Genomic DNA, 21,406 nt, shown 5'->3' on the forward strand with positions numbered 1-21,406 from the left:
ATGGAGGAGGGTCATTTTATGGAGTCATTTTATGACTTCCAAATGTGGTCTTCTATCAATATATGATGTTTCCAATAGCAAATAAATGTACAGCTCTTTGGCCAGACCTAAGCTTGACTTCATCTCTGCAGTTGATTCCAATGATACTCTGTATGGTGGAGACTCCAAGTTCCTGGCTGAACTTAATAAACTGAGTGAGACAGTGGTGTCACAGATCCTGGATCACCTGAAAACCCTGGGAAAGGAGGAGGTATGTTCTTACTCAGCTTGAGTCAATACAGAACCAAAAGTAATTAGGAGTTAAAGAAACAGACCACCTTTGACCAGGACTTGGTCTTGTCAAAAGCTTCAGGAACCTCATAACAAAAGGAAATTGGGTATTTTTACTTGTTTAGAAAGTGAGACCATCACATAGGCAGACTTGTGGTGGACACCTAATGATGTCCAATTCTGTAATGAGCAAAGTGAGAATTCACAGTTAGTTTTATTACTGGGGAAAATACAATGAAAGCCACCTGTAATTATAAAAGTTTCAGATCCCAGGCACTAAGATGATGTCAGGAGAGAGGTACAGAGGAAGGAAATAGTTGTTTTGTCTTTAGTCTGACTTTAGTATATTTGTTCAATATAAAATAAAGAAAACTCTAGGCAGCTTATTGGATTTCTTGATTGGAATTCAGGAGCTCTGAGGGATCAAATCTAGCTTAATGGATTGTGTGTGAAAGGCAGGTGACTGATGTTTGCTGAAATAATGAGAACTCACTGTTCTGTTAATGTACCTGTTTCTGAGAATGGACAGCTTCCCAGTCAGCCCTTACTGGATGGCTTCTATTGATAGAAATCCTGTGGCTGGTGGCCTGGAATGGGAGGGCAGGGCGTGATTGATTGGATGGAATTTTTTAGATGGGCTATTTGCACAGTAGCCCAGAGTGTTTGCCAATACAGAATGTGTTAAGTGATACATATTGAGAGGACACTGTGCTAAGTTTAGCCTTTTCTCTGCTTTTGCTATCCTGTTTGTCCTTCCTTGAGCAATGGCAGAGATACAAGATGAAAATACCCTTTGCTCAAATCCTCTGCATCATTGTGCACATCACCTCAGGGAACAGCAGTTCTTTTTCAGAAAAGTAGCAGCAGAAACAACCATTCTAGCACAGCTAAGAATGTCCAATGTTCCAGGTCTTGGAAAGAAATTTCAAGTTTTCAGGAATGTGGGTTGTATATTAGGGATTTTCTTTCATTTGACTCCTATATGGAATTTGTGGGTAGGAATGTTTATAGGTCTTGAACTCCATGGGAGGTTTTTTTGTTTGTTTTTTCCTTTCAAGCATGCTTTGAGTAGGGAGACCCTGTGTTAGTTCACTGAGGCTGCTGTTGCACAGAAAACTGGATCTAAGGCTGAGCAGCACAGATACAGGTGCTTGGCCTGCCTTTGCCTCTGCAGCCTTGGCTTTGCTCCTCTGTCCATCCTTATTTACAAAGAGGGACATTTGTTTTGCTTTGTTGAGTGAAAGTCATTGAGAGATTTAGATAAAAATTGCTTTGTAAGAATGAATAGTTGTTTGAGGAAGCTGTTGCTGCTGAGGAAATAGAAGTGATGAGAATATTGTCAGAGATCTCTAATTGTGCTAAAGTAAAGCTCGTCATAAAATCACTGTGGTATTTGGATTGCTTCAGTGTTGGTGACCTTTTATTATTCATCTTCTTGGCTGCTCATTTAAATGAACAAGGCTCTAATGATTTTGTGTTTTTATTGGTTCATTTCCTTTAAAAGCTATAAAGGAAAATAAATTCTTCTCACAATAAAATCCTTTCACCAAAATGGCAACTTAGAAGAGAACAATGCATTTTATTGTTAACACAGTGTGGTCTTTTCACAGTATTAGAGAATGCTTCATTTGTGTGACAGTGCTGGAATGGAAATTTTTTGTTCTGGACAGTTCTGTAAAGTTCAAGCTGTTTGTGGTCAAGAGAACATGTAGCAGTGAATCCTCTCTGTTTTGTGGGGGAAAACTGCTCTTATGCTTCTTAAGGTCTCCCTCCTCAGCAATTTTAGGGGAAGTAGCTAAAAATATGGTGCAAATATGTTCATATCACCAGAGTTTCAGTGAAAGAATAGCAGGGAAAAAAACATCTTAGGTTAAATAAATAAAGTAGAATAGACTGGGGGAAAAAAAGCCTGAAGTTGCATTAATTTAGATTGATGACAGTGGTCTCTCTAAAAATGTACAGCTAAGGTGCTCTGAGTGCAAGGTTGGTTGGTGGGAGCGTGATTTCTATGCAGTGGAAGGGAGTCTGGAGTTGTAAATGTGCCAGACCTACACACTGTGCTGTGCCAAAGTGCTGTGAGATGTAGGAGTCTTGAGTAATTATTTTATTTACAGCAGCTTATGTTGATTTACAACTAGTGCTTTGCTGCATTTTGAGTGGAATATGAAAACTCTGAGTGTGTTCTTATGTCTGTAACTATTGCTGTGTGTCACAAAAGGAGTGCCCTTTGAACTTCTGAGGGTTCAGAGAAGCTGCTGAGGTTAAGCTGGGTATTTTGGGATGAGTGTACAGTGGGAATATTTCTGTTTTCACCTAGACCCTGAAGAGGCAGAGCCAGCTGGCACTCTATTTCTTCAACACCATCCTGGCTCATGGGGACCTACGAAACAACAGACTGAACCAGCTTTCAGTCAATCTCTGGAATCTTGCTCAGAAGCATGGCTTTGCTGACACCAAGACTATGGTAAGGCAGGGAGACAGATAATGCAGAGAGGTTTTAGTTCTTAATATCTTTTTCCACTCTTTATTTGGGAAAAGGTAGCATTTTCCTGATCTGAATAACCCTCATCTCTTCACAATCAAATTATCTAAAAACCCCAACAAGTTATTTTTCTAAATGCTTCTTAATGAACAAGCAGCTTCTCTTACTTCAAGTATCTGTATCTTGCTAGAATTTTAATAGTATGATATGACAAGCATTAAGGAACCTGAAAGTGTTGGTTGTTCTTAACTTTTTGTTCAGTACAGAAAACTAGCTTTAAGATAAATATTGCATTTTTATTTTGTGGAGGAACTGCCTGGTGAAAGCTGGTAAAGTGGCATTTGAGAGCCTTTAAGAAACACATACATGATAATGAGCGTGATAAAACACCTTCACAAAGATGAACTGATGGCTATGAAATGAGCCACTGAAAATCTCCAAATACCTTTCTTTTCAAATCTAGGTGAAAACCCTGGAATACATCAAGAGGAGGAGCAAGCAGCCTGAAATGAGTCATTTCACAGACTTGGCCCTCCGGCTTCCTCTGCAGTCCAGGACCTGAGGAGTGCCTCTTCCAAGGGGCCACCTGCACAAGGGAGCACGGAACCAAGGCCAGAAGTCACTGATCTGCACTCTCACTGCAGGAGTGCAGTGTGTTGTTACTTTCCTTACTGAGGCACATTTACTTGGGCACAGCAAAGGTAAAACTGTTCTGAGTGCAATAATTTAACCTGAGTTTCTGTATCCAGTTTTACCATAGCATTGTTCTTTTAAATGCTGATTTACATTCAGAAAACAGTTATCTTGAACCTCATGGCTGCAAAAGCCTTTTGAGATCTGTTGTAATTTTAACAAAAAAGGAAGATAATCTGTACAAATGAGTTCACAGCCTTAAAACTTCATCCCTCTTGCAGAATACTCGTTCTCCTCTACAGAAAGCAGCATTTCAGTGTAACAGACTAAGTTATCTGTCTGCTTTGGGATGCTGCCAGCATTTGCCTGGCTGGTTCCAGTAGCAAAGAAAAATGGCTGAGGTGTTGCTGTTCTAATTTCTACAACACATTTACACAGACATGTTTATGTTTTCATTTTAGTCCAGTGGTGTTTTGTAAAATAGAAGGAATCTTTAAGTGTTGCAAAGGAAAATGGAAATTATGCAAAGTCCTCTATATTTGCAAAGTACCTATCACTGAATAAAACAATTTGCAGTTCATCTGTGTGTTCTGGGGGAGTTTCTTTGTGTATACAAATCTATCACCTTACCCTTCTGGAATTTAGTTACATTTACTGTTATTATTTCTAATAAAATTTCACTCTCACCCCTTTTGCCCCATGGTAAGGAACCATGGTGAGATCTTCTATCTATTGCTACTTTTGTTTAGTGGTTGTTTTTTTTCTCCTTGCCAGGCAAGTAGCTGAGAGCTCAAATTCAGCATTTGTTTCAAACTAGAAGAGAAAACAGAACCTTAACTGCCTGAATTTCAGTAAAACAAGAGCCAAAACCTGGAAGGGCTGGTGGAAGCTGGTGCTGAACACAGAGCAGTAGTGCAGAACAGCCTCATGTTGTGGTAGTGATGGTTTAAATGAACTTTAAAGGAGAAGGTTTTCTCCAAGAAGTTTAGACCCTGCAGGAAGAGCATCTCCCTCTTCCCAGATACAGGAATGGATTCATGGCAACCCCTTCAGATGGAGTCTCAGCATAATTTTCACTTCCTCAGAACCAAGTGCTCTTTTGTTAAGTGTGTTTTCTGCTGCAGGCAGATGCTTTCAGGTAGAGCAGTCCATTGCAGAAAACTACAGTGGAAAGTGAAGTTGTCCTAAAAGATAAAAAAATGTAGTAGTTCTGTTGGTGCTACTCTCCAAAATGCTTATACTTCCATTTTTAGATAACAGCTGCTGATGGAAAATCCAACTGCCAGAGCACAGTTCAAATACAGAGGATGTTCAATGCTGTTATTACAAGTTAGATTTTTAAGAATTACTTTCTGAGTTAAAAGTCTGCCCTCATCACTCTGAGGGCACACCACTAGTGTGTCTTCAAAGTAAAGCACCATCATTTTGTACCACTGAGTGTAAAAAATGTGAAGATTTTACAGAACAATAAAATCCTTTTGAATCACTTATGATATAGATAAAAGTAAGTTTATTAAATCAACATTTAAAAAAAATACTGAATTTTAACTAATTGCAGGCATGGCACACATCTTCAGTCTCTGAAGGAGGCTGTCTCTTGCCTTGCAGAACATGACAACGGTTTCAAAAACTTACTGTTTGGATGAAGTGAGGACCCAGCTCCATTGGTGGAAACAGGTGAAAACTTGTAATGCAAGTACTTCATAAACAAAATTTCTTCAGCATTTTGTTGTTTTATTTCAAGTAAAAAGATGTAGAAAGCAAAATGAAATTTCATACTCTTTACTTCTGAGTTTTAATCTTCAAATTTTATAGATCTAGATGAATATTTGTCTATGTATATTTTTTTGTTGGCATTAGGCTGAAATCCAAGACCAATTCCTCTGTGTTGCTTCAAGTCCATTGCTTTATCAAACTCCATCTTCAGAGCCTGCTGTAACTTCTCCTGCTCTTCCTGGTTCAGAGCCATGTTTGGTTTGTTTGTAGTTGCTGAGGGATTTTGCATAGGCACAGAATCTTTTTTAAAACCACCCAACAGTCTAAAAAACTTCATTTGTTCTGCAGAACTTTTAAAAGTAGCTGTACTCCACTGTCCAAGCTCCGTAGCCTGTGAGGCAAAACAAAGTTAACACTAAAATTAAGAAATACCAGGACCAAGGGAGACAATTTCTGGCTGTGTCCCATGAGAACAGAACACAGAAGGCTGACAGGGGGACAGAGCTGGGAAGCTGTTGTTATTCCATGGCCATACCTGTCCAGGGAAGTGGTAACAGACTGACCTGGCTGTGCCTGAGTGCACCTTCACCAGCACTTCAGCCATGTCACCTGCAGCCAGGGCTTAATGCCCTTGGAGAATCTCCTTTCCCTCTGTCCTTAGGAGTCTTGGCTTTCTGCTCTCTCTTTACCCAGCTCCAAGAGCCAGACAGCATCTCTTATTCTAAGAAAACTCAGACTTAATCCTCTTTCACTGTCACTTTGTAGGGTTATCCTTTCATTCTCCCACTGCCTAGTTAGGGAGCTGCTGTTTTCAGCAGTGTTTTGTTACTTGTGGACACTGTTCAATCTGGCTTCCAAGCTTTAGGTAATATTTGCATTCTCATCCCACTGATTACAACTAATATTGCAAGGGTGCACAACCAGAGGGCCTCCCCTATCCCACAGGACCAAGTCTAGCTCTCTTAAAGCCTCCCCTCCTCCCTTGCAGTTTGCTGTGTTCTTTGTATTCACTGTATCTGCATTTAATTGCACTCTCTGGACTACTTCACCCCTTCAGGATTTTTCTTCTGTCTGCAGATTCTGGCCCCTTTCTGAGGAGGCAATATCCAGCTAAAATGAGATTTCAGCTGTTTGTAGAAAACCCCAGATACACCATAGGATTTACAGAGTTCATGAACTTTTGGCTTACCTAAGAACAGGCTTCTTTATTCAAGGGTGTATTTGACTCCTGAGCTATAGCTATGCAGTCACTTATAAATATTTTTGGCAGGATTTACCCAGAATTTTTTCTTTAAAACTGGGCATGGTACTAAATGGCAGAATGTCTGATTATTAATTAAACAGACTAAGCTGGCTACATCAAAGGAAAAAAATGTGAATTCAGTGGTATGTTTATGTCAGCCTGAAATCTTTCCAACAGAACAGTTGCAGCTTGCATGAAACAGTCATTCTCCAGCAGCCAGCCAGCATGACACACAGCATGCTACACAACTGCAGGCAAGCCACAGCAGGGGTTTTTAAGGTAAAAAAATGCAAGGCTGGAGTATCATTCACTATCACAGGCCTCAGTACCTGGTATGAAAGAAAGAAACCCATAATACTTCAGCCTTTTGACCTTGCAAGCTGCTGCACAAGCCCAGTCTGTGACACAGACACATGCACACATCCAGATACACACACAACACAAATAAATAAATGTAAGTCCTCCCTTTGCAATGGGAGACATCTGCACAGATGCAAATATAATTATGGCTTGTCAAAACTCTGTTTTTAAGTGAGCTGTTGGCAGCCACTACACACAGCTTCTGCTGAAGCACTTCCAGCTCACTTTGTGGAGCTGATGAATTAGTTTTCACAGCTTCTATTCTTCTGCACACTACTAAACAGAGACAGATCAGTGCCAAAGAACTGAGATCTCCTGCCAAGGATGTCATTTTCTCAATGACTCCAGAGACTATTAGACAGTTGCAGTTCCAGAGCTATGCAGACTCCCTCCCACTACGTTAGATCAACAGGAATTGTCTCTGGCATTTGTTTGAGGCATATTCCAGCTTTCTAGGTATTCTGGCAGTCCTGCAAAACAACAGAAGCCTGAATTACTAGCAAAGCTTTCTCTCCACCTCAACCTTCTTAGCCCTGGCAAAACACTGCAGCAAACTTCCACGACCTTACTGTGAATCTGTCAGGAGGAGCCAGTATGAGAAGGATGCAAAAGCAAAGAATCAGAAATCATCTTCCAAAGAGGTGGAGGGAGGATGCAGAAGCCACGAGAGAACTGACTCTAAACATTACACACGTGTCAACAGTTGCCACCCCCTTTACCTTTCCATGGGTGTCCCTGTTGCTGAATGTGTGCAAAGTCTTGGCAGGTAAGAAATCAGATACACTTCAGTGACTGCTGCATCCATAGCCCAAAAATTACTTGTGTTTCATAGTAAGCAGAAAATGCTTCTGTAGCAATTTTTGATGGCTCATTCTCCAGAGGCACCAGAGAAAATGTTGCTTTTGAGGACTGACAATGGGAATTAGAGCACTGTGCAATGGCAAGGAGTTCAGACCCTTGGCACTGCACCAACTTGTTCTATAGCATGGCCTGAAATCTGCTCTCAGAAGGAACACTGTTCTTCATGAGCCACATACAGAAAAGAGCACAGTGGTTTTTACAGGAACCTGCCCTGGGACACAGTATTTCCATCAGGCTGAGGTCTGAACTCATACATCACCTGTCCCACTTTGGAACTGAAAGCCTTGGTTTTGCCAGATTCTCTGTCAATTTCTTCTTGCAGGGCCTGCCGCCTCACCTGGTGTGCAGAAAATTACACATGCAGCATAAGACTCTGTGTCCAGTGTGTTAATGACAGACAATTCACTCACAATGAAATAATAAGTGAAAAACAAAACAGTTATCTTCAGAATTTTGCAAGGATAATTAAAAGGTGCATGGGATCCTTTCACACACTCAACAGAACTGTAATTTTTTAGTGTATGTTAAATGAGTGGTTTGCTGTATCAAGTAAGTCTCATTTTCTAACTGCCAACATTGATGAGAGGCAAAAAAATGTGTCTTTAACTTAGTAAGTTACTCAGTTCTGACACTGACTGTACATTTTGGACTTAACCCACACATAAAGCACATTTTAAGCAGAGCTTTATTTAGGGAAATCCAGGCATAGATAAGCAACAAAGCAGGTTTTTTTTTTTTCTATCATCAATTCCTATGCATATGTTAAATGCTGACTTGCTTTAGATCCTACCCAGTTAGGACAAAGCATACCTTGTCTATGTTAATTTCATCACAGTTTCCTTTCTTTTCCTTCACAATAATTACACCATCTAGATGTTCCTGTAAAACAGGAAAAAGCTTTATGATTATTTTTATCCATTCTGATTAATTAGAATTTACACAGCTCTTACCACAAAAGTAATTAAAAAAGTAAGCAATCAGTAGTACTATTCAGGGGCAAGAAGAAATAATTTGCTCTAAGATGAAAACACCAATTAAATCTGTGTATTCCTATGGAAAAACCTCACAGAGATTTTTTTTCTTTTAATAAAGATAAATGATTTGTAGATTTACACATTAATAGGGACCTGCCAACAACACTGGCAGGCACAGTGATGTTTGCAGGCAGAGTAATTTCCAATTAAACCATTTTGTAAAAGCTTAAATTCATACTTGAAGAAAGGCACAGAGACAGTGAAAGTTGAAAAAAATAAAAATTGGAGATAAAATAACTAAAGGTCTCTCTGAAACAAATGAACAAAAACTAATCAAGAGGCAGCTGCACTGTGCTCCTTGTGGATGATGGTCCCAGGAGCACAGGGAGAGGCAGGACTCACACAGGAACTGTCCCCTCAATGGCAGCCAGCAGCACATTATTCCACTTTTGAGAGCAAGGAACAGGGAGCTGATGGAAGAGACAGAGCAGCTCCAGAAAGAATGGATGTTATGGATGGCAGGAGGCAAATCTGGGCAGAGCCCACACACACCCAGATCATGATCACATCTCCACAAAGTGCAGCCCCTCTGCAGCTTCTGCTCCCAGTGACTGACCTGCCTAAACCACTGCCCCAGCCCTTCTCTTCCAAATTTGCAATCAGGAGAAGCTTTTTGGGCATTCAGTACAACAGAGTAAGTAGTAATTCCAGGATAGTGGTAAATGAGAGCCATAAGCTTGAGACCAGCCTGGAAAAAGTGGCCAAAGGGAAGATCTATTGATACAGCTAAGACAATAAACCAAGCATGAAACAGCCAGGGAAACGACAAGGAAAAGATTTGTAACATACTTCTGTCAGCAGAACCTGCTGTTACCTTTTTGAGGCTTCAGTTATATTAAAAGCTATCAGTGATTTACCTCCTTTTCCAAAGCTACCTTTTATACACTGCTTTCACACACACAAGTACATGCACCATTAAAAATGCGAGAACACTGTCTGCAGGAAGGAGAGCTCGTGCTCTTGGAAGAAAAGAAGAAACCAAAAACAACCCCCAATTTACTTCTAGATGGCCTGGTACTGTCTTTTCAGATCTACTAAAACAAGCAGGTAAACTGTCCTGACAGGACTCTGCAAACATCTGCAGCATATTTTTTTCTTTTTATCTGGCAGGAGGGAGCAGCCCTGTCCCTGCTCATCCCCAGCACGGTGCAGACCTGCTGAGGGCTACTGAGTGGAAAAAACTACCCCATGGAGGTGTGCCAAGCTTCCTCCACCTTCATGGAAAAGGAGCACATCCACACGTGGTAGGGTTATGCTGTCTGCTGGCAAACAACATCAAAGCAGTAAACTGAGTCTCATCCTCCTCACTGCCCCAGCTGACTGCAAAGGCATCCCATGAGAAAAACACCAAGCACTGATATTAAGTAGGTATCATTCCACACTGTCTTTAAAATTTGCTCTTTTACTTGCAGGGCAAGCCCAACAGAGGATTTTTCAAGGCATGCAGAGCCTCGTGTGACATGCTGTAGATTAAAACACTTCAGGACTGTGGCACAGTTAAATGCAAGACCACCTTATCAGCCATTTATTAGTGCAGTGTCTTTTGCCTGGCAGGAACTAGAAATCACTAGAACTGATAAACCCAGACCTCTCAATCTTCAGATTTTCTTTTGAGTAGTTTTTTTATTATTAAAGGAGCTGCCTATGGGAAAGAGGAGCAAAACATGCATCACCCTACTCCCTTCTCCTCAGCAGTCTGCAAGGTATTTGCTGTGGTTTCCATATTAACTGGTCATGAAAGTTCACGTGTCATTGTAGGGCTTATCTTACCTCTACACAATGTAAGCAGCTGCAAAATCCAAATAATGTCCAACAATCTCAAGAAGGCAATGCCAATTTAATTAGAAAATATATCCAGCAATAAAACCACCTTGTCCTTTTGAAAGGTCAAAAGGAGAAATCCAGCTTGAAAGCCCCAAACATCTGCTCACCTCATGACTGATAAGCATACACACTCCCCTCACAAACCCCTGTGAAAAAAGCCTGTATCTGGGTCTCCACACGAATCTAAATTTAATTATTAGCACTAGACACCAGGCAGCTGCCAGGCTTCCATACAACTTGAGGAAACTGCATCTGAGTGCATGACAAAGCAAAGCACACCACGAAGTGAGCTTGAGAGGCAGCTCATATTATGGTCTGCTCCAACCTTAACTTGCAAAAATCTTCAGTGATACCTTCTTAACTAGTGCTTGACATTTAAATAAGCCAAGCATTCAAAACTCTTGATAGAAAGCAACTGGAGTGCAGCTTCCCATTACCTACAGAAATAAAAACAACCTCCTAGGAACTTGCAATGTGCTGGTTTCAAAGTTAAGTTTAAGCAGCCAAAAATGCACATGGATACCTACTGATTTTCTGAGCATCTCACATCTTAATTCCTAACAGAAGTTGAGCATGTAGGTACTAACTTTTGGCACCCTTAGCTTTAAAACATAACTTTGATCAGATACAGAAAAAATGTCTGTATTTCAAATATTTCATCAGTTCCTCCCCATATTCTTTTTACCTCAGAAATGGCAACTACTGCAAGACTCTGGGGTGGGATTTCCTGACCAGTCAGTCAGGATAAAATCCCAGTTACTTCAGTTACAATTCACACAGTTCTTACACCTATTTATTCTCTTGCATAGATTTATTGTTTTAATTAAAACTGTGTGTTTAGGTCTTTAGTATCTTTCTATCAGAATTTATATTTCAATACTCTTTAGCCCAGTCTACACTTAGGATTCCTAGGATTTTCTCTGAAGTTTTGCTGGAATTAGTCAACAGGTTTTGGCTAACTTTCCCCTTTGTTTCTAACATTACATAATTCCAGCAGTGACAGCAGCAAAGCTTGAGGAAAGTCTAACAATTAGATTAACTCCTGCTGCCAGGGTTGCCACCTGCTCAGGGTAAATGACACAGTATTTAACTCCTGCTTTATGAAGAGTGCTGCCACTTTGCTAAGAGCAACTGAGCATTTATGCCTGTACAAACCCACTCTGTTTTGGGCCAATACTTGCTGCTAGCTGTAATATTTACATTTTCACAACTGAAACACTGTGTGATGACAGCAGCAGGCATCAGTGCTTCCCAGGTGTCACAGCATCAGCTCAGCTGGGGTTTGATCCCTGCACGGGCCCTTCACTGAGGAGCTGGGCTTGCTGCTCCCTGTGGGTCCCTTCCAGCTCCTGTGAGCTAAGACATGCTATGATCCTGCTCCCCCACACCTCAGTGTCACCGGCAGGCAGAGCAGCCTGCAGAGCAGGGAACTGCCCCAAAGGCTTTCAATTCCTGAGCAGGCAGGGGCAAAGCTGCCCTCCTCTCCCCAACTTACCTCACTCCATGCCGACTCTGTCTTGATGGTTTTTGCATCTGCTTTTGAACCTGGTTCTTCAGCCAAGTCCTGTGGTGGTACTTTTTCCCTTTTTTTCCTTTTTCTGTCACACAGTTCAGGATTATTACTGCATACTGTCCCATCTACAGCGTCCCCTGTAACACACTGAGCTCGCTCCATTTCACTCTCTTTGTTCTTCTTATTGCTTCCCAGCAGTACTTTTTGGCTTTTAGAAGCACTGTATTTGTTTAAAGAAACTCCTGACGAGTATGTTGCTTCCTTCTCCTTTTTCTTAATCTTCTTTTTCTTCTTACTGACTTCCTTATTATCCTTGAAATTCTTCATGTGTTTCTTTCCATACAGCTCTTCTTCCTCAAGCTCACCTTCTTGCTGTGCTGGGAGATGCTTATCAGGAATGCTGCGACTGCAGTTTGGCTTATCTGCACAGGTTGAGGAATAAATAGCTTTTTTTTTCTTCTTCTTCCTCTCTTTGGTATGCCCAAAGTTCTTAATTTTGTCCTCTTCCTCTCTGCTTGTCCATGTAAACTCCCAGGAATTATGTTTCTTCCTTTTTCTGAAGTCATTTAATGCAGAGGGGCTACCAGGAGCTGGATGCATGTTGTTCTCATTATCTGCCAGTGGTAAAAAGCAGCCTGACTTATCTTTCTTTTTATTTTTCTTCTTTCTTACACAACTCTCCCCACCATCCTGGGCATTACCTGTGTTACAGTCTTCACCCATAAAAACTGCTTTTTGTGAAGTGTATTTGTGGGTGTTATTACAGACTTTTGCATATTGCCTTTGTTCAGTGTCCTGAATGTCCTGTAATGAAAATCTGCATTTCTTCTTTTTTTTCTTTGTTACCTCACCATCCAATTCCAAATCCAAACCAGTATGCTTTCTCTTTTTTTTAAAGGAGAATTCATTTTTCTTAGTACCGTCTGTGCGATGATTTGAAAGCTCCACGTCACTACTCTCATTATTCTCCAAGGAGAAATGACACTGGAATTTTTTTTTCTTCTTTTTGAATATTTTAATTTGTTCCTCTGGTTCTTTCTGAAGTTGTAAATCCAGATGACCTTTTATATTTACAAAGCTTTCTAAATGATCTTCTCTGAATAACTCAGAGTCAACTTTCTTCTTGTTTTTCTTATTATTCTTTGGTTGAAATTTGTGTAAGCATTCATCTTTTAAATTCTCCTTTTTCCTTGTCTTAGTTTTTTCCTTGAGTTGGCCATTGTCCTTAGTTTTAATGACAGTTTTAACATCTTCCTCAATGTTAATGACAGTCTTCACCTTCTTCTTCTTCTGTACAGGCTCCTCATGAATGTCTTTTCTCTTTTTCTTTATCATCATTCTAAAAAAGGATATGAAGATTTTAGCGAACTGCTTCCTAATCTACTTGGTCCTACTTTATTCTGAAACCATTCCTGATCTCCCATTGTCCCTGACTCTTTTTAATTCCAGTCTGCTTTCCATGATGGGGAACCAGAACACACTGACACACAGACACATAGGGAAAATACTGTTTACTGGGGTCATTCTTTTTGTCATGTTGTTTAGTGTACTTGTCTTAGTTTCCAAGGCTCTATTTGTCTGTCGGGGTCATTCTTTTTGTTGTGTTGTTTAGTGTACCTTGTCTTAGTTTCCAAGGCTCTATTTGTCTGTTTCACAGCAGCAGACCATAAAGTTTTCACAGAAACACCTACCCTCCAAAAATCTTTTCTAAACAACAAAACATATCCGTGTGTATATAGAAATACAATTATTCTTCCAGATACCTGTGACTTTTCACTGAACTTCACACCGCTTTACTGTCCACTCAGCACTACACGACCCTTCCCAGGCACCTGCATCATTACCTTAAATTTGCTTCTAGCGGTGATTTCTTATCCTTGCTTTCCTTTTATTTCTCAGGACACTTACGAATTGATTACAACAGAGAAGCCTTTAGCACCCACTTGCCGAGAAACCCAATTATCCCTACTATGATTTATAACACTATCACTGAGGCTTATTTACAATAATAACGCCGAGGCTGTTGAAGCCCGGAAAGAGCCCCAAGGCCAGCACAGCCCCCCTCAGGCTGTCTGTCCGGGCCCACGGCGCCCACCCACCGCCTGCACCCGGGGAGGGGGAGGCAGCCCGAGGCCCGCCCCGCTCCGGGCTCCGGCACGGCCCCGCCGCCCCCGCATCCCGTGCCGTGCCGAGCCGAGGCCGTGCCGGTCCCTGTGCCGGTCGGTCCCTGTGCCATTCCCTATGCCTGCCGGGCCGTGCCGGTCCCTGTGCCGTTCCCTATGCCTGCCGGGCCGTGCCGGTCCCTGTGCCGTGAGGCGCTCACCTCCCGCGGCCACGTGCAGCGCCGCCGCCGCCCCGGAAGGGATCGCGCCGTGCCCGCCCCGCGCGGGCGCTGCCGGAGCCGTTGCCGCGGCAACGCGCGGGCCGCGGCCATGGCGGATGGCGGGCACGGCTCAGGTGGGAGCCCGGCCAGCCCCGGCTCCGCTCCGAGCCCCCCGGGCAGGGCTCCCGCGCTGCCTCCCCGGCCCCTCGGGGCCCTTCAGGCTGCCCTTGCCCGCTGCCCGGCCAGCCCCGGCCTGGGCCGCCCGCTCCTCTCCCGCCCGCCCCACGGAGTGCCCGAAGCCGCCCCGATCCCCTCCGGCAGCAGGGCCCCGAGCGGCTCTGCTCGTGGGCCTTACGGTGCTGTTACCGCCGTGCGCTGCCGGCAGACGCGCTCTGTGTGCGCTGGTGCCGCAGCCAGGCCGCTGCGGGCGCGGCAGGGCCTCCGAGCTGCCCCCTGCGCCCCGAGGTTATCCTGTAACGGCTCGGGAACTGCCTGGGGAAGGCGGAGAGGAGAATGTCAGTGCTTAGAAAGGTTAAATGAACACAGAACATCTGTGCTCAGGGCCCCTGGGCTTCTCCCACAGTCCGAGAACACTGAGATTGCAAAGCTGAGGGACCCGCGCTGCAGCTCTGCAGTTCCCACAGGAGAACTTCCTTCAGTACTTCATAATGCCCAAAGCAGGCGTTTTGCACTAAAATGGCCATTTTCGGGTGGGAGTAGGGCTGGTTATTCTAAGCCAAGCACCTGCAGCACCCCTGGGTTTGGTGGTGCCATTAATCCCCGCTGCGATGGTGGAGCTGCACCTGCTGTGGGACCTGGGGGTGCCCTCAGCGAGTTCCTTGTCTTGGGCCTGTGTTTGTCTCAGCCTGAGTCAGTAATCCTTGAGGGTCATGTACAGCTTTTAGTTCATCAGGATTTTATTTTATTTTATATTACTTTATTTTATTTTATTTTATTTTTTTATGTGGAGACAGTAATACTTAACAATGTCTGTGGGATTTAATGGCTTATAGTGGAATCCACTATGAAAAGTGGATTGTCTACTAGTAAAAACAATGGTTAATTCAGTGCAAGCATGTACATTTTACTTATGTTGCAATATTTTGAACTATTATTTTGGTTTATTTTGGTACCTTTTTCCCAATAAGTGTTCATTTGTCAGTGAGAGCCTTGCACTTGACTTAAAGCTCAAGAGAGGATATGACAAGAGTGTCTAAAGTTCTTGCTTGTTTTAAAACGTTAGATTTCATGTTAAACAAATATTTATTGTGTAGTAACTTCTGTTTTATCAAACCTAAATAAATACCTTTAAAAATAATGTTGGTTTAGGAGGAAAATAAATAATTTTTTCGGGTCTCCTGGTAAATGTTTTACTTTTTTTTTTAACTTTTAGAGCATGAAGAGGAACAGCCTCAATTTTCAGATGTTCCTCAATCAAAACAAGATCCTGAATCAAAACAAGAATCAGTGAGTACAGTTCAAGTAAAAAATCTGCAGAGAGATTGATTGAAAATATTTTAAACAACTAAATGTGAAAATTAGGCACCCACAGGGTAGACTCATTTGTAAAATGAAAACAAAACTATTATTTTTCAAACAGCTTACTTGAACCAACAAATCTAATATTCCAAATAATTGCTTGTATTTAAAGCAACTTGAGTAATGCTAACAAGAAAAGTTTATTTTCTTTAAAAGGTGAGTGTCTTCTCAACAATGTGAAAGAGATATTTAAGTTTCTGAATGGAAAATACCTATTCAGAAAATGCTACCAGCATTAATTATCAAATAATTACTATTTCCTGCAATGAATAAAATATTTTTTAAATTGTGATATCTCACCATATTCTGTCAAAAGGAGTAATGTACCTTCTGTTAGGTTTGGATGATTTTACTGTGCTGGAAACTGCAGAAGTTTTTGAAGTGTAGTTTTTTTATATTATTACTTAAGTGCATTATTATTTAAGTGTAATTATTATATTTTCAAGTATTCAGAAAATGCATAAATAACACAATATTTGAATTAGAAATTATAGTTCCATAATTTTTAACTGACCCTATAATTTTCTTCCTGTTGAATTGGTTTGTATATTTTTTGTCTAGTCTGTTGGGGTATTTAGACAGAATACATTTCTTTTGAGCAGGTGCCTTTGGAAGCAGAAATTCCTATGGAAGAGCTTTTTTCTCCTCCTGCAGACCAATATCTGCTATCTGTACTTGGGGAAGCTCCCCCTGGAGAACCCCCTAATCCAAAAAAATGTAAGTCTGAGTATATTATCTTGAACCCTGCTGTGATTATTTGTCTTGCATATGGCAAGGATTTGTAGTTTATTTAATTTAGAGCATTAACAGCAACACCTTTGCTTGTGTGGAATTTGCATGGTTTGAAGACAGGGAGCCAGCTTGGCCACTTGGTCAATGGAAGAAATACCAAATTATGCATTACAAACCACCAGCATTGACTAGCTAAGGTACTTCTGTGCTCTTCTGAATAAGTGACTTTTTATTTAGGCACCTAAATCAGAAATGGCAGGCATTTCTTCCTCTGATTTAATAATGCAAAACTAGGATCAATAGACTAAGCAGACAATTGAATTTGAAAACTGCTGTCAAAATACTGTCTTTTCCCATCTTACAGACAAAAATGGAAGCAGCTCTGTTCTTCCACTTTTATCAATTCCTATACTTTATAATGAATTTACCAAGCAGCAGTCTGTTTTTATTATGCATTTTAGCCCCTCATTTTGTCTTCACTTCTATTAATTCTTGCTTATTAGGAATTCCTGGTGCAAGTCAGAAGCAGTGTTACCCTTGGCTGCTATATAAATAGTGTCCTCCCAATTATGAGCATTTTCTGGCAGTATATGAACCAATTAAAGGCATAAAGCTGAGCATAAATTCAGTGTTTCAGCTGTGTTGCCAGAAGAGAACATTTGTATGATTTAAGCTTTGCTGATCAGACCAAAACCTGAGTACTGCCTGAATGGGGAGAGGTGCCAACCCAGACCGCCCTCTGAGAGGGGAAAGCTTGGATACATGCAGTCAGGTTAAAATCTCTGAAGGATCTGGCAAGTATGAAGCAATTATGACAAAGAAATCAAAGCACCACTAAAATATAACCTTTGGTTTTTCCTCAGTCTAGAAATTCAGTTTTATGACTAACTCTGATAATACAGATTGTAAAGGGCATGAGAAACCAAAGTGGTCTAACTGCAGCAGCACTGAGTTCAGCACAGGCTAATTTCTTCCTGTCAGGGTAAATTAATTCACAGAGCTTTTCACTTCTGTGACTAAACTGCTTCTGGTGCCTGAGTTTCTTCACTTAAAACTGAGTCTGACATCTCAGAGGCACACTGAGTCTGCAGTGCTGGTGCACATTTAGTTTGAAATTTACCCAAGTTTGTGTTGTGTTTGTTGAGAAGCGAAGACAGACCAGTGGCTGTCTGTGAAGGGAATGAATCTGCTTTGTCCAAGCTGTGATGGTATTGACAGAATGACTGGTACTGACTTTAAGATATCTAATGGTGGTGGTTTTGTGAAATCCAAGTGCTTAGCTGTAAGTGAAGGCTGTCCTGTTTTGCTCAGGTTCTCCTCGAGAATACTTGGAGTTTTTCATCTTCCCAGTGCTCTTACCAGGACTGGCTGCACTGCTGCAGGAAGCAGAGAAGGAGAAGTGTTTGGAGGTTGGTTTGTAGTTTTCATTTCAAATCACTGGCAGGAAGTTACAGCCTTTTATTTCACAGGCAGTGTTTTTTAAATTTGGTCTTTTGCAAGAAAACCATCCACAATAATATGATATAACATATCAGGGTTTTTTTTTAAATCTGGTTTTAAATGTTATTTTCTCCAGTAATTCAGAACAGATTACATTCTACATGAACTTGATCATTATGACAATCTCTAGTTCTCTACAAATCCTCCTTAAATATCTGATTGTATCTAGCCTAAAGAGTGTTGTGTTTTAGAGGAACAGGCTTCCTTTCACATTAATACATTTCACTCATTTGAGAGTGATGTACAGAACTTGAATTTTACTTTGTGACTCAGTTATTTTTGCTGGTCTGGCACTGTAATAGAGATAAATTTTCTATTTTAGCTTGTTTTTCTTGTAAATTCTATTTAACTGGAAGGCAGGGTATCCGACATGAATGAGCTTATAAAAATGCAGATTTAAAAATAATTGTTTGCTACATTGTTTTTATAAATTTGTTTTTAATGTACATCTAGAGAGACATTCCTCATTGTCTATAAGGAATGCTTAAAAACCCACTAGGACTGGTGCAAAATAAAGCATAAATACATTCCTCATTTTATCACTGCATCCTAGCAGAGCCCCAGCAATAGCTTAGGCACTGGGAGCTGGGGGGATTCCCATCCTTTCTGCTGTTTTCTCAAACCATGGGAATTTGAATTTCAGATCCAAACCTGTACATTTAATACCAGTTATTTCAAATTTTTTTCAGTCTTCACAAAATTTCTGTGTGTCTATAAACTGATGGATTTACAGGTGTGTGTATATATATATAAGTATATATATATATATATATATATCTATAAGCTGTGAAATAGGAAAATGGTTCATTTATATGATATGTGTCTGTCATTCCTGCCATCACATTTACATTACCTAGCCAAGAACAGATTGAACATATATATTATTCATCACACTTTTAATAAAATCTATATTGATTCTTTTGGGGTTTTTTTGGAAGCATATATCCTTTAGGAGAAAGGCAAGTCCTACAAATGGTTTAAAATACAGTTTTGGTAGATGTTAGCTATTTCTGAAGGCAATAAAACTTAAATACAAAGATATTTTAATAATATTGAAATTCTTAGAAATATTTCTGTTTCAAATTCAGAATAAACCTAAGGTTACTTTGTCTATTTTTAATCTAAGATATTTTGCAGATCTTCAGTGGTATATGTATTAGAAAGTGTGTGTGCTGAAAATGGATTTTATATGGGTCTGTGTGCTGCTTTGTAGAAACTACTAAAAGCAATTCTTTTCTAATGTTTAGAAACTTGATAAAAATGAGTTCAGCTTATAGAAAGCTGATGTATGTGAAGAGATGCCCTGCTACTGGGGAACCAAGCTCAGGAAAGCAAGCTGAGGTCAGGTGATAGTTTTCCACTGTGACCTCATTTCTTCCTCCTTTTGAACAATAACTAAGGAAACAATAGCTCTTTATGCTTGCTATATAATTGAATATTTATGTTCTTTTCCATTGTTGTCCAGGTGCTTGAACTTGCACATTCTGTTTCATTTTTTGGCATAAATATGTGATTTTTAGTTATCCTTTAGTTTGGTAAGAAATGTGTTGTTCCGTATGGATTTGGAGGGAAAAAAACCCAATTGCTATATTTTGGGTTAAAATGGCTAATGAAATAACTTGAACTGAATTTTAGGTTCAAAAGCTGAGTCCTTAAAAACCCAAAGTAGGGACAGGGAGAAAGGATCTTGTGATAAACACATTGGAATATAGCTTACAAAAATAAGAGGACAACAAAGATTCAAAAGATTCATGGGATTCACGAGACAACAGGACATGAAGAAGATTAATTGTAGTGAAGCCAGCAGAAATGATGAAGGATGAGAAAAGTATACTGGGTTTGAATTCTGGCTAGACATGGGTCACTAAAGCCTGAAAAGGGCAGTGGTACAGAATAAACCAGTGGAAGATAAATGGAAGAAGCACTGGAAGGAAGGGGGGAATACTCAGACTGGATGCAATCAGTGGTGAAAGAGCCCAGGAGAAGAGAGGGGGAATGGTGAGAGAGAATGAAGAGTGGGATTTTGATGAGAGGGACTAAAGGTTTTCATGTTTTGAAAGGAAATTAAGATGAATGAGAAGAAAAGGAAAAGTTAAATAGGAGAGCTTTTGGGCAATTGAAATTGTATTAAGGAAGTCAGATCCTGGGGCCAACAGGGGAATTCAGAGACCAGAGAAGGTGCATCCATGTCTGGAGAGGAAGAATTGTACAATCACATGGGGAAGTCAGGAAAGGGAAATGGTTATGTTGGAAGCAGGGATTTGTGTAGGAAAGATCTTTTTGAAAGGTGGTAAAGAAACACAACAATTTAAACAGGCTCTCTTGCATTATGTGATGCATACAAAAAATCCGAAAAGCTAAAGCCTAGAAAAACCACCAGCTGCTAGATGTATGTGCAGACTTCAAACTGACATAAATATGAGAACAGTCTGCAGAAGCTTAATTTTTAAATTAGAGGTGAAAGAAACCTATTAGGTTGCCCAATGTATTCCCTCACTGATTTTTTTTTCCCCACCATAAGTTCTCTTGTGTTTTATCCCATCTGCTGTCAAATGCCTACAGGGAAAAGATGATTTTCTTAAATCTTTCCTTCCATGAGAACCGACTAATGCATTCATTTTTCAGCATTAAACTGAACAATGTATAAATGTTTTTATTAGAATAACTCTGACTTTTCTTTCTAGTTAGCTATCATAGAAGGAGGAAGCTGTATCAGGCCCTGTAATGGAATATATTTAAAATTATGATGGATCGGGGAAAGGGAATGGAAGAAGGTTTCCTAATGACTTTGCCATCTTCTGATCACCAGTATATTTTCATGATTATTACCAAGCACATCATATTTAAACTGAAAAATGGAAAATGAATTCTGAATATAAACAGTTTATAAACGCATCTGCAGGTTAACAATGCACATTGTACAGATATTTCCTGTTTTTTATCCGGATTCATGCAGCATAGGAGGAATGTGTCAAAGGCAGGTCAATTTATGTAATTTTTTCCCTTTATAAATGTTGACTGCTGTGCAACTAATGATTTAATTCACTAGCAAAATAAACTGTTTCCTGGCAAAGAAAATAAAATAAAAAATATTCAGCTTGATTGAATTCCTCTCTGCTAAGTTCACTGCCTCTAACAAGGATAAAAAAAGATGAATTTGATTCCTTTGGTGATGGCTGTTTTGAGAACCCTGTTCTGATCATTTTTTTTTTCATTGCAAAGGAAAAGCAATTTACTTAAAACAGATTAAATTACAACTGCTAGATTAAATTGAATTTTGTTGTCAAAGTGTAGAACTTATTCTCTGAAACAATTCCCTAAGTAATGGGACCCATTTTCATCCTGATTGAGAATAGCTGTACAGTCACAATCAGAC

General features: G+C 40.4%; 3 protein-coding genes across 9 annotated transcripts in view; 2 read left to right on the plus strand and 1 right to left on the minus strand.

The window, feature by feature from the left end:
* VPS35L (VPS35 endosomal protein sorting factor like) overlaps positions 1-4,435 on the plus strand; it is a 46,890-nt gene extending 42,455 nt beyond the window's left edge. For all 3 annotated transcript variants that reach the window (XM_041401707.1, XM_041401706.1, XM_041401705.1), the window contains exons 29-31: positions 132-250; positions 2,588-2,734; positions 3,216-4,435. In XM_041401707.1, the coding sequence (XP_041257641.1) occupies positions 132-250; positions 2,588-2,734; positions 3,216-3,314 (365 nt within the window). In that variant the 3' untranslated portion in view covers positions 3,315-4,435. The remainder of the gene's footprint in view (positions 1-131; positions 251-2,587; positions 2,735-3,215) is intronic.
* Positions 4,436-4,889: 454 nt separating this feature from the next.
* On the minus strand, positions 4,890-14,298 carry KNOP1 (lysine rich nucleolar protein 1). 5 transcript variants are annotated; one of them, XM_041401716.1, is made up of 5 exons: positions 14,036-14,241; positions 11,919-13,275; positions 8,376-8,444; positions 7,825-7,902; positions 4,890-5,492 (listed from the first exon to the last, which is right to left on the minus strand). In XM_041401716.1, the coding sequence occupies exons 1-5, from the start codon at positions 14,170-14,172 to the stop codon at positions 5,181-5,183; spliced, it is 1,953 nt and encodes a 650-aa protein (XP_041257650.1). In that variant the 5' UTR covers positions 14,173-14,241; the 3' UTR covers positions 4,890-5,180. The 5 variants fall into 5 exon arrangements, with proteins under 5 accessions (XP_041257650.1, XP_041257651.1, XP_041257654.1 ...); XM_041401720.1 differs by lacking the exon at positions 14,036-14,241 and adding an exon at positions 14,260-14,298 and having other exon boundaries at positions 4,893-5,492; XM_041401719.1 differs by having other exon boundaries at positions 4,893-5,492; positions 13,781-14,145.
* The window catches only part of IQCK (IQ motif containing K), a 36,283-nt gene continuing 29,092 nt past the window's right edge, over positions 14,216-21,406 (plus strand). The window contains exons 1-4 of the mRNA XM_041401585.1: positions 14,216-14,393; positions 15,653-15,726; positions 16,401-16,515; positions 17,842-17,939. Coding sequence (XP_041257519.1) covers positions 14,216-14,393; positions 15,653-15,726; positions 16,401-16,515; positions 17,842-17,939 — 465 coding nt within the window. The remainder of the gene's footprint in view (positions 14,394-15,652; positions 15,727-16,400; positions 16,516-17,841; positions 17,940-21,406) is intronic.

Source organism: Onychostruthus taczanowskii, unplaced genomic scaffold, assembly GCF_017590055.1.
Source record: "Onychostruthus taczanowskii isolate IOZ18803 unplaced genomic scaffold, ASM1759005v1 scaffold19, whole genome shotgun sequence".
Classification (NCBI taxonomy): domain Eukaryota; kingdom Metazoa; phylum Chordata; class Aves; order Passeriformes; family Passeridae; genus Onychostruthus; species Onychostruthus taczanowskii.

Excerpts from the sequence above, each read along its gene's own strand:
- KNOP1 (XM_041401716.1), bottom strand. The coding sequence starts at position 14,172 with ATGGCACAGGGACCGACCGGCACAGGGACCGGCACGGCCTCGGCTCGG. Across the intron at positions 13,276-14,035 it reads CCCCTCCCCGGGTGCAGGCG|AATGATGATAAAGAAAAAGA; the intron begins GTGGGTGGGCGC and ends ATCCTTTTTTAG. Across the intron at positions 5,493-7,824 it reads TCAGTTCCAAAGTGGGACAG|GCTACGGAGCTTGGACAGTG; the intron begins GTGATGTATGAG and ends TTTGCCTCACAG.